Source organism: Onychostruthus taczanowskii, unplaced genomic scaffold, assembly GCF_017590055.1.
Source record: "Onychostruthus taczanowskii isolate IOZ18803 unplaced genomic scaffold, ASM1759005v1 scaffold1, whole genome shotgun sequence".
Lineage (NCBI taxonomy): Eukaryota > Metazoa > Chordata > Aves > Passeriformes > Passeridae > Onychostruthus > Onychostruthus taczanowskii.
Window position 1 is genome coordinate 10,309,691 of NW_024496525.1, and position 14,599 is coordinate 10,324,289.

The 14,599-nt window shown below is 35.4% G+C and overlaps 1 protein-coding gene across 1 annotated transcript in view; it reads right to left on the reverse strand.

Moving 5' to 3' along the window:
• Positions 1 to 14,599, reverse strand: part of SPRED1 (sprouty related EVH1 domain containing 1) — a 60,942-nt gene that overhangs the window by 16,689 nt on the left and 29,654 nt on the right. The window contains exons 2-4 of the mRNA XM_041397211.1: positions 10,267 to 10,441; positions 2,322 to 2,490; positions 982 to 1,031 (exon numbers count right to left, since the gene is read on the reverse strand). Of these exons, the coding sequence (XP_041253145.1) occupies positions 982 to 1,031; positions 2,322 to 2,490; positions 10,267 to 10,441 (394 nt within the window). The remainder of the gene's footprint in view (positions 1 to 981; positions 1,032 to 2,321; positions 2,491 to 10,266; positions 10,442 to 14,599) is intronic.

Sequence of the window (14,599 nt, forward strand, 5' to 3'; positions counted from 1 at the left end):
AAGAAATCACTTAGCAACACTATCAGTTTTCTGAATAGTCACTAAGACCCCTGAGTCAACTTGTTTCTTTACCATCTTCATATTCATTTAAATTTCTGCACTCTGAAAACAGAATATATGTATGAATGAAGACATGGCTCTCCCTAAAACCATAAATAAGAAGGGAAAAATGACAAGCATACATAGACACAAGTAGAACTTATTCACTTACAATATAGTTATTTACTCTCTGTGTGTGTGTGTATATATATATATATATATCTCCATAATGTTTTTTTGTGCTGGCTTTTTAATTACACGATTCTTGGATATTACCAGGCAGTGCTATGCATCAGTGTTACTGTACTTATGGTATATGATGTGGTATACTTATAAAGCACTGCAACTATGAAGCATGGTTGGACATAATTTTTTTTTCTCTTAAGCCATTATGACCTACAGAAATTGAATAGTGCAAAAATGATCAATAAAAACTTGAATCTCAACAAGTGACTACTTTATCTTCAGTGTGTTTTAAAAAATTGTCTGAACTTCTGTCTTGGTTCGGACTAGATTCTTTCAACCGTTGTCTCAGCATCTTTTCAACTCTAACCATTTGATGTTAGACGAGTTTTATCACTGCAAAGGGAAATTTAAGGAAACAAACACGAGGTACAAGTAAAAAAGATACTTCATTCCTCTATTTTCTCTTTCCCAGAAAAATATTTCTTATTTCATAAGATCAAAGAGGACATATAACTTGAACAGACATACTGAACTTAAAAATTAAACTCAGGATACTTAATTATCCTATGGATTAAATAACTACTTTTGTTAAGACAGATAATATTATAAGTCTTCTAGACAATTCTTCTAGAACTTATTTCATTAAACTGAATTTTGCTATTGCTCTTATTTTGCTTATTCTCAGTAGTGAGAGCAAAATCTTTTCTGTACATTTGTAAAAGAAAAAATGCACAATTAATTAAAAAATGTACTCACTTGAAAGCAGTCTTCTGCCACTTCAACATCATTTTGGGAGGGTGGATAACCTTCAAATAAAGAAAAAAAAAAAGCAGGCAAGGTTATTTTCTTCATATTTACCACTTAATGCTTCCAGTTATCCATATCATCTCTCAATATCCAGTGATAATTATATAAATATTCTTGTTTACTGTTTTAACCTATAGATCACTGCATTTCAAGTTGATTTAGTAAGCATCCTTAATTTCTACACTGCATTTTCTATACTGAGTATTCCCAGCCACACTCCTCTCTCTTGTTCCCACCTTCCTTATAAAAGCATTTTCAAAGTGTCATCAACAGTCAGAAGCAAGGGAGTATATTCCTTTTAATGTAGCATTTTGAAAATTAAAGGCAGACACATTTGGTTGGCATGAATGCACACTATGTTGCATTTTCCTATAAACCAGCAGAAATTAAAAGTGAGACCCGAAGAGAAAAAAATTACTCTCATGTTCTCTGAATATTTGTCTTGCAGGGATATGGATCATACCAACAAAATTCCAAAGCAGTCATTAGAGTATGTCAAAAAGCATTTCCCTTTGGAAACATGCTCCTCCCCTTCATTAGTAGGATAACACACAAAATCCCTGAAGTTACTTTTTACAAGCCTGAGACACATGTTCTCTTCCCTCCCTGTCTCAAACCAGCAATACATTTATCATATTTTCAGCTCAGAATCTAAGCTTGATGATGTCCTTCAGTTTGCTCACTGGTTTCCATTAATTCAGTGAAGCTCTGGAAAACTCTGGAACCAGTTGGCCATATTGCTATCTAAGTAAATTCTTCTTCTGTTCCTAAAGAACCTGTCCTCAGAACCACGCTGAACTACTACTACTAACTCAGCTGTTAGTAAAAAATAAAACTATTAACTGGAAGTATGCGCAGATAAAAAGAGAACTCAATAGGTCACAAATCATTCAACTTCCCAGCTTATCCTACAAGAACACAGGAGTTGCAAAAAGCTTCTAAGATCAAAGTGAGAGAATATTACACTCCAGCTTCCTCCATTTCTTCGTGTCTAAAAGAAAGAGGCAATGCTTTATTATGTAGGGATGTTTTAGGAAATTACCTTATTAGTGTTCGTGAAACAATTTAAGACACTTCAGTGAATGGCACTTTAGAAATGCCAGAAGTACTATTTCAAAAATTATTAAAATCCCAATATACTGTAGTTTAATCCACATCCTTAAATACTGTCCATGTAAATGTTACACAGAGTGCTTTGACATCTTTTTTAGTAAACACTCATCCACTCATCCATTATTTTTTAGTAAATATTCATCCACCCTACCAAGTCTTTCACCTGAAATATGTACCTTGAGAAATATCCTCTACTGCTCTCCGAATACCTCTATCAAATGCTCTTGCATCAGCAGGACTCTGAAACGTGAGGCCAAACTTTTTGTCATCAATCTTCCAGTGGTAAAAAGTAGGAGTAACTTTGTTGTAAACAAGGTCTTTCTTTAATGTGCATTCCAAGACCACCTTTCAGAAAGAAAACAGAAGACATCAATGACCAATATATCAAATTTGAGAACAAAAGGTAGTGTTTGTGAACTACCTAAAACATACATCATAGAGGTCTCTTTTCAAATTTCTTCCTGCTACAAGGATGTAATTTTAACTTCATTTCCATTATGGCCAAATTATTCATTATCAGTTGCTGATAAATGGTATGGGTTGAAGACACTATTTGTTTACTGAGTCAGCCTTCCTATTCAAAAATCTCATACCCATAAAAGTATCTCATACCTGCAACAACCAGTACAGACTTGGTACATGTTCAGCAAATGAAATAGGTCACATCCCCCCAAAAAGCATTATGTGTGCTGATATCAAATTTTACTGTATCACTGAGATCTACAGCATCTTTTAGCACTAGACTAACTTCATTCTGCTTTCATTTTCAGATTTCTCTCAGAAGGGCTACTAGACAAGTGAAAGTAATACAAGAGAAATGTTTAAAAAATAAATGAAATTAATAAAACCTAAAATCTATATGAGTGTACTAGTGCCTACACCTAGACAAAAACACATTTGTGGCTCATGTTCAACTATAAAAAAAAAACAGTAACTGTGAATAATTAACAGTATTTGGCTACAAAATCATTAGAGGTATACATGTACATTCAGTTCTAAAAGCGAAGTCTTCACATAGAATCATAAAATGGTCTGCATTGAAAGAAACCTCAAAGGCTGTCCAGTTCCAACCCCCCTGACATGGGCAGGGACACCTTCCACTACACCACATTGCTCATAGCTCCATCCAAAATGGCCTTGAACACTTCCAGGAATGGAACATTCACCACTTTTCTGGGCCACCTGTTCCAGGGCCTTACCACCCTCACAATAAAGAATTTTTTTATAGTATCTCATCTAAATCCACTCTCTTTAAATTTGAAGCCATTCTGCCATGTCTTGTCAATAATATTCTCTGTTAAATAATCCTTATCCAGCTTTTTTTGCAGGCTCCCTTCAGGTACTGCAAAGCCTTATGATTTCCCCTTTAATTAGACTGGTTTTAAAAATATATTTGCATATTTACTTTACAATGTTACTTTTAAGCAACATTGTTACAGAGAGTGCTTATTGATTAAAAAAATCCAATGCAAACAAGAAAGTATGGAGGGAAGTTCATTGATTTGCTCCAAATGCAGAATGAGAAAGTGCCCAGCAAGACATGTCTCTCTGTACTGCTATTTGATGATGGAGGCCTACACTGACTGAGACATGAATGAGGAATTTCAATATTCTATCATTTCATTGATGTATTTCTTGAAGGTTTTTATTTTTTGTAACATATGTGGCTTTTTAAAAGAAAAAATACAAATTTCCTCACAGGATATCGTAAAATTAGTTTAAGTATAAACAACTGAGAAAACCCCTCAAATTTTAAAAAAATATAAATGTATTTGAGTTATTATTTATTCTTTGTGTTCCTCTTCTCCTTTCATTGTCTAATTATTACATAGGCAAATAGGTTTTTTCTCTTGTGCTTCATTATTTATTCCCCCTACAACCCACCAGTAATCATCTCCTCTCAACTGTTACTGCCTTTTACCTCTGCCTCTAGAAGGATAATATTCTATCTGCACATATAAACTCCTTCAGCATTAACACAATTTTTTGTTTCTCCACTCGGATCTCCCTAGATGGTCAACATGTAGGTAAAACTGCTTAGAAGAAAACATAAAAAGGAATCTGCTTGCTAGAGGTCTGTGGGAAAAGTTGTTGCAGGAAGAAAAAAAGGATTATTCTGCAGTTCTAAGATGCATCAAATAGTTGTTCTTTGTTCCTCTAGATGATTTCAAACTTGCTTCCTCTTTCAAAGAGCAGTTAAAAAGGAAGGCTTCTCAGACCACTGCCTTTTCTAGGTCTGAGAGCTCTTCAGGGGAAATCTCTAATACATTAACACCAACTATTTTCACAGTCTATTTTTGTGTGCCGTGTCATCCAAACCATCAACAAGAGTACTGCAAGCCTGATTTTATAGCATCACAATGAATTTCTGGTGCCCAAGGGATTAATCCAGATTATTTCATACTGAAAATTCATATGCAGTAAAAATTTTACCACTAGAGATAAAAACAGGATTAAAACTTCATTGAGTAGAAGTTATGGTTTTCAAAGACACACAATCCAAACTAGAAAATTCCCAAACTAACTCCCTCCAGCCCAAAAAGCAACACTTACCCCCCATTCCAACCCTCACCTAGTATATAACAAGCTTTGATTAACAAAACAAGTAAACATCCAATCCAACATTGTAATTGTTTCCAACTTGATTCAAGGAAATAACACATTTGAGGGGGTGACACTGATTTTTCCCATCTAAACCTGTATGAAAACAGATTGCTTAACACAGAAGATATAAGTGAAAGGGCGTTGAAAAGGGAAAAATATGTTGCATTAAAATTAAGCAAGACTTGATTCCTGCCCTATCTGAGAGAAAGCTGAAAAGTTATAAGTCTCAATTAGCAGTGGGACACAAATTTATAAACAATAGTATTTGTTACATTCAGAAATACAAAAAATGCAAATCAAATTAAAAAACATACCAACTATCCCCAGAAGCATTTTTCTGTCTATGAAACACTTCTATGCTTTGCAGCAATAGTGAATTTTTAAATTGTAAAACTTAATTTTGCCAAAGGCTACCTTATGCTCAAGCATGCAAAGTATCATGGGGGCTGGGGAGGAAGTATCCCCCTACATACATTCTCCAAGGCCTGGAAATGGAAACCAGGCTTTTTCAATGCAGATATATTTCAAAACTCCAATTATTTTTAGTGCGCTTTGCTATGGTTCAGAACTCTCCACATCATGGGTGAAGGTCATATACTTTTCCACATGGTTACCCAAAATATGCACTCCCAAACCTTTTTAGGTAGACCATCCCCAAGATCTCCAGGGATAAGCACAGCAAAGGCCTGAAAAATTGTAAGTAAAATGCCTACAGCTTAACTAAGTTTAATTTCAAAAAACACCTCATGGGTTACTGTTCTGAAGGTTTTCTTCATTTGGAGACTTAAACATAAGACTTCCATACCAATATGAAACATCTACCTTGGCACATAATGGAAAATTATAGTAGAATCAGACTCAAGGCAGAAGAAAACCAGATCCACATGACCAAAATTTAAATTCTCAGAGCATAAATACAGAGCTCTATTTATGCTCTATGTCTCCTGTTATTTAATGAAAAGCTCCTTTTAATAGATGTCATTAAATGTAACACTAATGAATTCATTGCTACTCAAAAATACTTGTTTGCCTAATGTTTCTTTTCTCACCTCTAAAAACTAAATTTTTAAAGATAATAAAATCTATTTGGCTTATATATACAAGATCAATTTCCAGAGTCAGAAATTTTCTACTTCAGCACTTAAAACCCAAATATTTTAAAACAGAAATGAGTATGGAAGATATCACATAATTATTTACAGCTTATTTCAGAAAAAAAAAAGAAAACAAAAAAACTTTTGCATTTGATACAAATTTCTACCTTGGTAACAGACCCAATAATTGAACATTTTGAGATCCTGGATACTATTTTACTGGTTTCTAGCTGTACTTTCAAAGCTTACAAGAGCACATGTAAGATAGACAGCTTCACTGTTTCTCATTCCCAACCCAAATCTACAAACATGTAAGCACACAGTTTTTCAATGCCTTTTTTGCTTTACTCCTGGGAACAAGCAGCACTACCTTCATGCTACAATGCTACAGAGTACACGAACCCAGTGCCACAGTAACCATATGACATAATTATTCTATGCATACTTTTGATTCAGTTCAAAAAAGATGATGATGTACTGGGCTGTACTACAGCCATCAGAATCAACCTCCCCTCAAACTTCAAAGACAATTTAAAAAGTAAATATTTAAGTTTGTAAACAGCAGATTTTCAGAAGAGACAGGTATTTCTATTCAGTTTTAGCTTTGTGTCTCTCCCTTTACACAATCAGTTTTTGTTCAAAGGAAAGACTTTAAACTTTGTTACTCCTCTTTCATGACCTAAAAGATACTAGTAATATTTTTTTTTCTCCTTTGATAGAAACTTGCGTGACCAAAGTCTGGAGAAGAAAACAAACAAGAGAAGTCTATTAGACTTTTCATTCAAGACGGTAAAATTCACCAAAGCCTAAAAACCAGTAAGTTTGAGCCTAATATGTGCTTAGCTATCGAGATAGAAGAGAGCCACTGTAAACACAGAAAGGGAACACAGCAGATCTGACCAGGTTATGAGGGAGTGCAATTGTTCCAAGCAGACTGGCTGGAGCCTGATCTAGGAAGGTGATTATAATAAAGGGGGAAATGTGTAATTATGGGAAAAGTCTTCATGAAATATACCCTTACATTCCAACACAAATCTAAACAACCTGAGCAAACTAGCGAGGAGTATTCTCTCTCAAATTAATTCAATGGAGCCACCACTTTGATTTTCTTCTCAGATAACTAGGATGCTTTTTGTGAATGCCACAAGATGTTTTAAATAGCTGTGTACTGCACAAAAATTTTGGAAGTTCTACATGTAGTCTGAAGCTGGTTCATATAAGGGCTGACCGCAACCTGCCTCTCAGGTCTAAAAAGAAACAAGACAAGCCCTCTCCAACAAGGACCTTCAATACTTTGATGTTCATTCCAGAGTATTGTATTTATACAGCTGACTTACAGACTGAGATCTATTGTTACAATTAAATGCCTGCACAGCCTATAAAATACATGGAAAGATCTGGCACACTGGAATGGAACTGCAATGTAGTGTCAGAAGCAGCAACTAAAGGTAATTCCTCTTCAGTATAACTATTTAAGAGGTATCTGGAAGATACCTCACCTATGGATTTCAAGCTGGACTGGAGAGAGTTTCACCTTTCTACTGACACATTGGTTAAACAGTTATACTGGCATTCTGATTCCCATTTATCTTAGGTAAAAGCTATAGATCTGAACTCCATTTACTTTCTAACTTAAGATATTTCAAAACCTATGCTTCCCCATGTCGCAGAGAAGTGTTCCAAGTTCCACACTCTAGGTTTCCAGGATAAAGGAATTTCTGTACCTTTTCTGGAAGCTAACTAGTTCACAACAGAAGAGACTTACTGGCCAGAGAAAATCAAGATATAATCTTGATTAGAAAGGTATTTTAGCAACCTGTAATGTGACTTTAGAGACTGCAGGGAAGTTATTTGTAAAAATGACTTTCTCTTTTAATCCATAGAAGTATTTTCAGAAACAGCTGTGTGTACCTTGCAAAAGCGTTAGTGAACTGAAAACCATGGTCCAAGTGACTTGTAGATATTAAAATAGATTATTAATTAAACATTCCTGAAGACACAAATACTCAAAGTCTGAATAACTGAAATGTTAGAAACTGTTCAGGAAGTTTTTTAAAAAAATTGTAACACTCTTCTCAAAAACAATGGCAGAGCAACCAACTAAACAGCATACTACTAACTTCTAAGATTATTCAGGCATTGAGATTTATGAAGGGCATTCTAAAATGAGTCTAAAGGGAAGTTGGTGCACAGAAACAGTAGATTCAGCATAACACTTCCACAAAATCTGAAGATTATCAAAATATTTCGTCTCGACTCAATAGCAAATGCAGTGGCTTCCACTTTTACTTTACTTTTAAATAAAAAATAAAAGATAAAATTATTATGAAATATAATAGTCACCTGGCACTTCTATTTGGACTAAAACCCCATTTGTTTGGCTTCATTAAAGAAAAGGTTAAAATTTGTGCTTGAATCCACAGGAATATCCAAAGAATGAATGTAAAACCATTAATCATGTTGAAAGCATAATGATCACAATAGTCTTAGAATCAGTGACATGTCCAACAGAATTTCTCTTTCAGTGCCTGCTATCTCCTGCCCTTCTAAGTAAGCGTCATGACCTAATTTTGTCACCACATTTCTTAGTGTAGGATCTTGTTTCTTCAGTGCCAAGTGGGGTCTTCTTGCATTCCATACAACTTGGTCATTAATTCATTACAGATTAGCTGTTGCTTATAATTTCATTAACTGAAGTCTGTAGAAATACATGAATACACAGTAACTTTCATTCAGTTATCAATTAATTACTGGTTCTCTAGTGTTCTTCACCACACCCTAAATCTATATTTGTTAGTTCCCTGAGCTTTATTCAATATCCACAGGAGAGATGTTCGTCCTAGCTGCACTTCTTCCGCCTTTTATCCCATGTTTTGGAGGGGCTGACTTCCGACAGCAACTTCACATAACTACAGCAAGATTACAATCTTGTTAGATCACATTTGGGGGGGCAAGTACAAGGAAGACAGATGGGCACAGGATGGGACACACACAAAAAAACAAAACCAAAACAAACTGTTTAAGACAATAAAGGTTTGGAAAACATATTCATGCTAACATGAGCTTGATTTTAGACAGGAAGAGGAGTAGAAACATTTAAAACCTTCTACCAGAAGTGGAAACAAAACAAGTCTTGCCTAGGGGAAATGGGAGAGAGGACACTGCAAACAGATCAGGACACTGATGACCGGACGTTTTTATATGCATGCAGGCAAAACATTAAACCAGTCTCTACTTCACAGCATTTTATTATTCTTAAGGCAAGCTATGAATATTCCAAGTATTAAGAATTAAGAAAAAATTATCAAGTATCTCTAAATGCAATTAAGTTTCTCAAAAAGAGCCTCAACAAGGCTAAAAAAAGTTCTAAAGGGAACTGCTGCAAAGTGAGGAAGGAACTGCAGGTGCACGTAGCTGTGCGGGAACACAGGGTACTCTGCTAATCGCACTACGCCCCACTGAAACAACTGAGTCAGCAGAATTTCTATTTATATGCTCTCTTCCTACAACAGTCACAGTCAAGGCAGAAAACTCAGCAGTCCTGCCTCAGACAAGAAACTGGTGTGCTTGAGGAAGGGTCAGCAGCACAGTATAAGTAATTCTATCTTTTAAGCTTACAGAAGAGTCAATGTTCATTTGCAGAAAAGAATAAATTCTTGAAAAAAGTCATTAAGGTGGAGCTTTTGTGTCTTCTCTACTTCTCTTTGTTTCCACAGTAAAACAGCCCCATTCAGAAATCTGTTTGCCATACAAGTAACCAAGCAATCTAGTAAGCTCATTTTGTCTTCCTTTGGTCTGCATGTAGAAATGGCTGAGATCCTGCACTAGTTTTCCTTTTGTGAGGCTGATTTTCATGATGCCTCTTAAGAGAGATTTATTACTGGTATTTTATGTAGGGTAGCTGATGAATGAATACTGTCTATGTATTCATCAAACCAGGCCAATTCTTGAACCTGTCAGCTTCATGCTGTCTTTCAATATGAAGTTGGTCTCATGTAAAATGGCTTATTTTTGTCATAGCCATTTTCCACAGCTAACCAAATCACTGCTGCGTAATTCCACTTGGTTTCATATTCTTAATAAAATACTGCATTTAGGAGGAGTGGTGGAAATGAGAATCACTAGTATAGAAACAAGATTTAACTCTAATCTTTCTTTGGAAGAAAAATTAATAGCAAAATTTTTCCCAAAATGTATGGAGAGTTCCTAAAAAAAAATCAATGCGCTTGATTCTAAAAAAGGGGGAATCAAAACCAAATAACTGGCTCTTTTGGTACACAATCATTGATATAGAGAAGTTCAGCAGCAGCATTAGACTGAGACTATAAATTTACTTTGTAGCCTATAGGCAGTAATAAGCAAGCATCTATACCTATGTCCCATATAGTTTTAATATCATCATTAAATAGATAAAAATTGTTACCGTTTTATCCCTGAGTCGTTCTCCATGGATAAGAAAATCAGCACAGCTATTCTCTTCTTGGGGAATGACTTTGAAGACTGTGACACAGCTTAGTCCACCCCCTCCAAGTGGTAACCATCCACCACTTGAGTCATCCCGGGTCATCACCACAGCTCGCACTCGTGCATAACTATTACTGAAAGAGAAGCAAAAGACGAAATTATTTTTCCACAAACATAAACAACCTAAGTCTAGTAAAAAACAAAACAAAACCAACAAACCCACAACCAAGTTCACAATAATTAGCACTGTCTTTCCACAAACATCACCTACAAGAAAACACCCTCTAAAAAATGTTCATCTTTGTTTTTGTGCCTTCATTAGGACTTCTCAGAGGTTGTGATCTTTTGTAAAGAGGCTTAACCAGAGAACATAGTTGCCAAATCAAAACTCATATTTCTTCCAAAAACTTTACACTCAATGATCTAGCTAGAGGGTCAGAAAGAAAATACAAATCTACTCCTGATTTATTTTAGACTAATCATGAAGCCAGTCAGCCACCACGAAATTGCACAGAAAAGATAACGAGAAAACAGAAAGAGGTCAGGCCTTCTGTCACTGAAATCTAAACAAGAACAGGATTCTAGCCAGAAACCCTGATTCCCTTCATCCATCCCTCCTCCCCATGAATATAACTCGTTCTTTGCAAGGGTAGGTAAGGACACACACAGTGGGGTTTGAAAACAGAACCAGTTACAACTACTTAAAATCCATATTTGCAGTGTCTACTTGCCACTTCTCTCCTGTATTTGCATCATAGTAAAATTACTTTAATTTTACAAACTAACATATTTTCCCATAATTTCGTATTTTTATAAAATAAAAAAGTTATTACCATTTAAGTCATTACTTAAATACCAAACTGCAGAGTATTGGAAAAAGAGGTTTTGGTCATTTCGCTCTCTCTCTGCTCTTCGTTTTTTCTTTTACATTAAATGAAAACTTTTGGTTATGAATTTGCCACTATATCACTTGGAAAACCCCATGGTTTGCCAAGGATGTTATAAGATGCTATATTTGAAATACAGTTTACTGGATGAATGTAGCAGTTGGTGATTTAACATTTCAACACCTTAAAATAAGGTGGTATCTTTTTGCAACATATTCTTGATTGTGGGTTTAAGTATTTATGCCACTTAGCACCAGTGATGTCAAATTTAAGGGCTGAAGAAGAAATATTAGAAGAGATCAAAGTTGTTCCTTCTATATTTGAGATAAAATTATTCATGAAGCTGTTGCACTTTTAAAAGATCACTGCTTTATTTCCAACACCCCCCGACAATCCCCAAAATAACAAAGGTAGGCTTTTTTGCATAGTTAATATATTACATTATCACACACATGTATGATTCAAAATATGATTCACTTGTGTGTGTATATATATACACACAAACACACTTATATATAAGAATTTTGCTGCAAGCATGTAAAGCCTAAGCACATAATGGTTTGTAAAATGGAAAATTTTACAAGACTGTAAATTTTTAGCTTATAGGCAGCTGTATTTAGTTTGCTGCCTCTGAGCAAAGCCCCCTCCTCTCTCTAAACCTCAGTTAAAATGACGGTTCAGTCAATGTTGCTCACCATTTCTTTACCAACATCTTTTAGCTAAGTACTCAAACACAGCAGACAAATATAATAAAGAAAAATCCAATCCTTCATGGTATGCATCTATCACAATTCTAATATTTGCAAATACAACTGGCTACATCTCATGCTGAATAATATTACTGAAAGTTGAATCATTCATTCACTGGTCTCCATCACTGTGTTTCACTCAGAGCTAAGGTCAGACTGTAGCTGTGCACTTCATACACAGGTAGTCTTTCATCTCATTCCTCTCAGAAGAGCCTCTTCTGACAGAAATTGAGGACTCCAGGACTCTCCTCTAAACCAATAAGACGTAGGATGTATGATTGGTTAAGCCTAAAAACTGTCTTTGCTATTCTCAATTTAAGTGAACCACAAATTTAGCTTTTAAGTTTTTCACTCTTTAAACTTGGTTGCAAATCTCAATATTAGAGCTTTTTTTTTGTATATCAACCGACTGCAGCAAGAATTCAGTTAAAGAGAACTTCCCTTAGGCTACATGAGAAAAACCTACAACATTAATTTTTTCTTAAAATGGAAGTTCACACTCCACACGCATTTTCTTTCCAAGAACTGCTAAGAACAAGCAAAGACAGAGAGTTAAGCTACTTCCATTCAATAGAATTCTCTGTCAGTGTTGGGGTTTTCCCTTTATCCTATACTGAGATGCTTAGTCTGGTCTAGTTAACAATTGTGTGATTTGCTTTTCATATATTCCAAATGAATGTTTTAAATATTTATCCTTTCAAATATTTTAGAAACTACTATCAATTCCGCTTCATTAGTGCAAAATAAAAATCCCCAAAAAGTAATATTTAATGGACAAACTTTTAAACTGAAACAAGACAGTTTTTCCATATAACCACCCTGTAGATTAACTAGACAAATCCTGTACTTGTAGAAATGCCTCAGTCTACAAAGAGATTTTTTGTTTTATGTTTCTGTTGGTGGTTGTTTTTTAATATTTTTTTATATTTGAATGGAACTCACAATTGGTAACAATAGCTATTTTTAGCCACAACACAAGCTGGTTTGCAATTAACCAGAATGCAGCGGCAGGCCCTATAAATGATTCCCATTTCCAAAATCCTCTGCAAACAAAACAGGATCTGCATGTCACACTCTGGCACTACAAAAGCACTTGGAAGTCTTGTATCTGTAAGCATTATAGCCCTATCTACTCTTGGGAACTTTAGAACAAATTGTTAAACAGCTGGTGTACCTTAGCAGCGGGGAAAAAGGGCAGACAAGGATCTGGTGTTTTCCTAACACAGCCTAAGGTTTTTACCTACTCTTGCATGTTTAGCAGCTCTATCAGCAATACCTGAACAAAAGAAAAAACAAACAAACAAGGCAATCAGTTGAGCATTGCTCTTACAAAGCCTTTTACCAGAGCTATCACAAGAGTACGACATGGAGCATGAAGGCAGCATTGCAACAGCAGGTCCAAAGCTACTGTACTGAAGCCAGCCTTTCCTGAGACTCCCTGGTTCTGCTCATGGCCGCAGGAAATTCTTGAAGCAGAGCAAGGTTTAAAGGAAATGGTATTCTGGACAAAGGAGCATGCTGCTTTCTTCAAGTCAGTACTGAGGATCAGTAAGACTGGGGACAATGACACTGGAATCCAAGATCTTTTACTTTTTAATAAAAGATCTCCCTACTTTTTAATAAGTAAGGAAACAGATCTCTCTAACAACTGAGTGCCTCAGGTAGAGATAAGAGTATGGTATTCTAATGTGATTAAAAGGAATTATAAATTGGAATAAAGGAGAAAGAGAAAAAAAAAAAGGTTATCTACGCTGTTTTTCCCTTCTAGCAGTGAAGACTTACTGAGGAGTACAGCCTATGTCTGAGTGCTATACCTACTGAACCTGAAACAAAGCAATTTTAAGATAGCATAATAAATATGTTGTGTGAAGTTTCATTCTAAAAATATATCAAATGAAGATTATTCTTATACCAAAATCGAAATCTGAAGTGAGGTGAATTAAGCGCCCTAAGAAAGCATTATGGACAAAATCAAAAGGTTACAAACCTTAAGCGGACAGGAAAGATATGACCTACAGTCCTTGTGTGTTTATATCACTGCAATGCTCTTGGGCCCAAACTCACTTATAAGCTGGATGACCAAACTGTTGTGCAAGTGCAGGAGGCACATCACTGGCCAAGACAGGCTGGCACCCTCAGCTCAACAACTAAGGAACAAACCTGCTTTTGGTGGCTGGGGAAGTAACACAATCATAAAAAAGGGGAAGAGACGTTAGGGATAGTGGGGAAGCAGCCATCTTCTTGCTTTACATATATTTTAACGTAGTTTCAACCGTATGCAAATCTTCTCTCTTCTAATTCATATTAAACATCGCCATTCTTCTACTTGTACTGCATTTTGCACATTTCTATTTTAATATAGGACTGAAAACCAAAAGCAATTTTAGAAATGTTGCTTGAAGTGATTGTATTGTAATTGCAAATTCTTTTTTTTAGTACCATACAGCTACAAGTGTTACCATCAAGAAACCTGAATCTGCAAGTGGAATTATAAACTGAACCATAAGAGAAACTGACTCTTTAAGCTTTGGTAAAAATATTTGGTAAAAATATAATTTCTTTCAAAGCTGGAAAGCAGATTTGAAGAAAAGGACCTCAAGTTTCATACAGACACCAAGCTTAACACAAGCCAAAAACATGTCCTTGGGACAAAGAA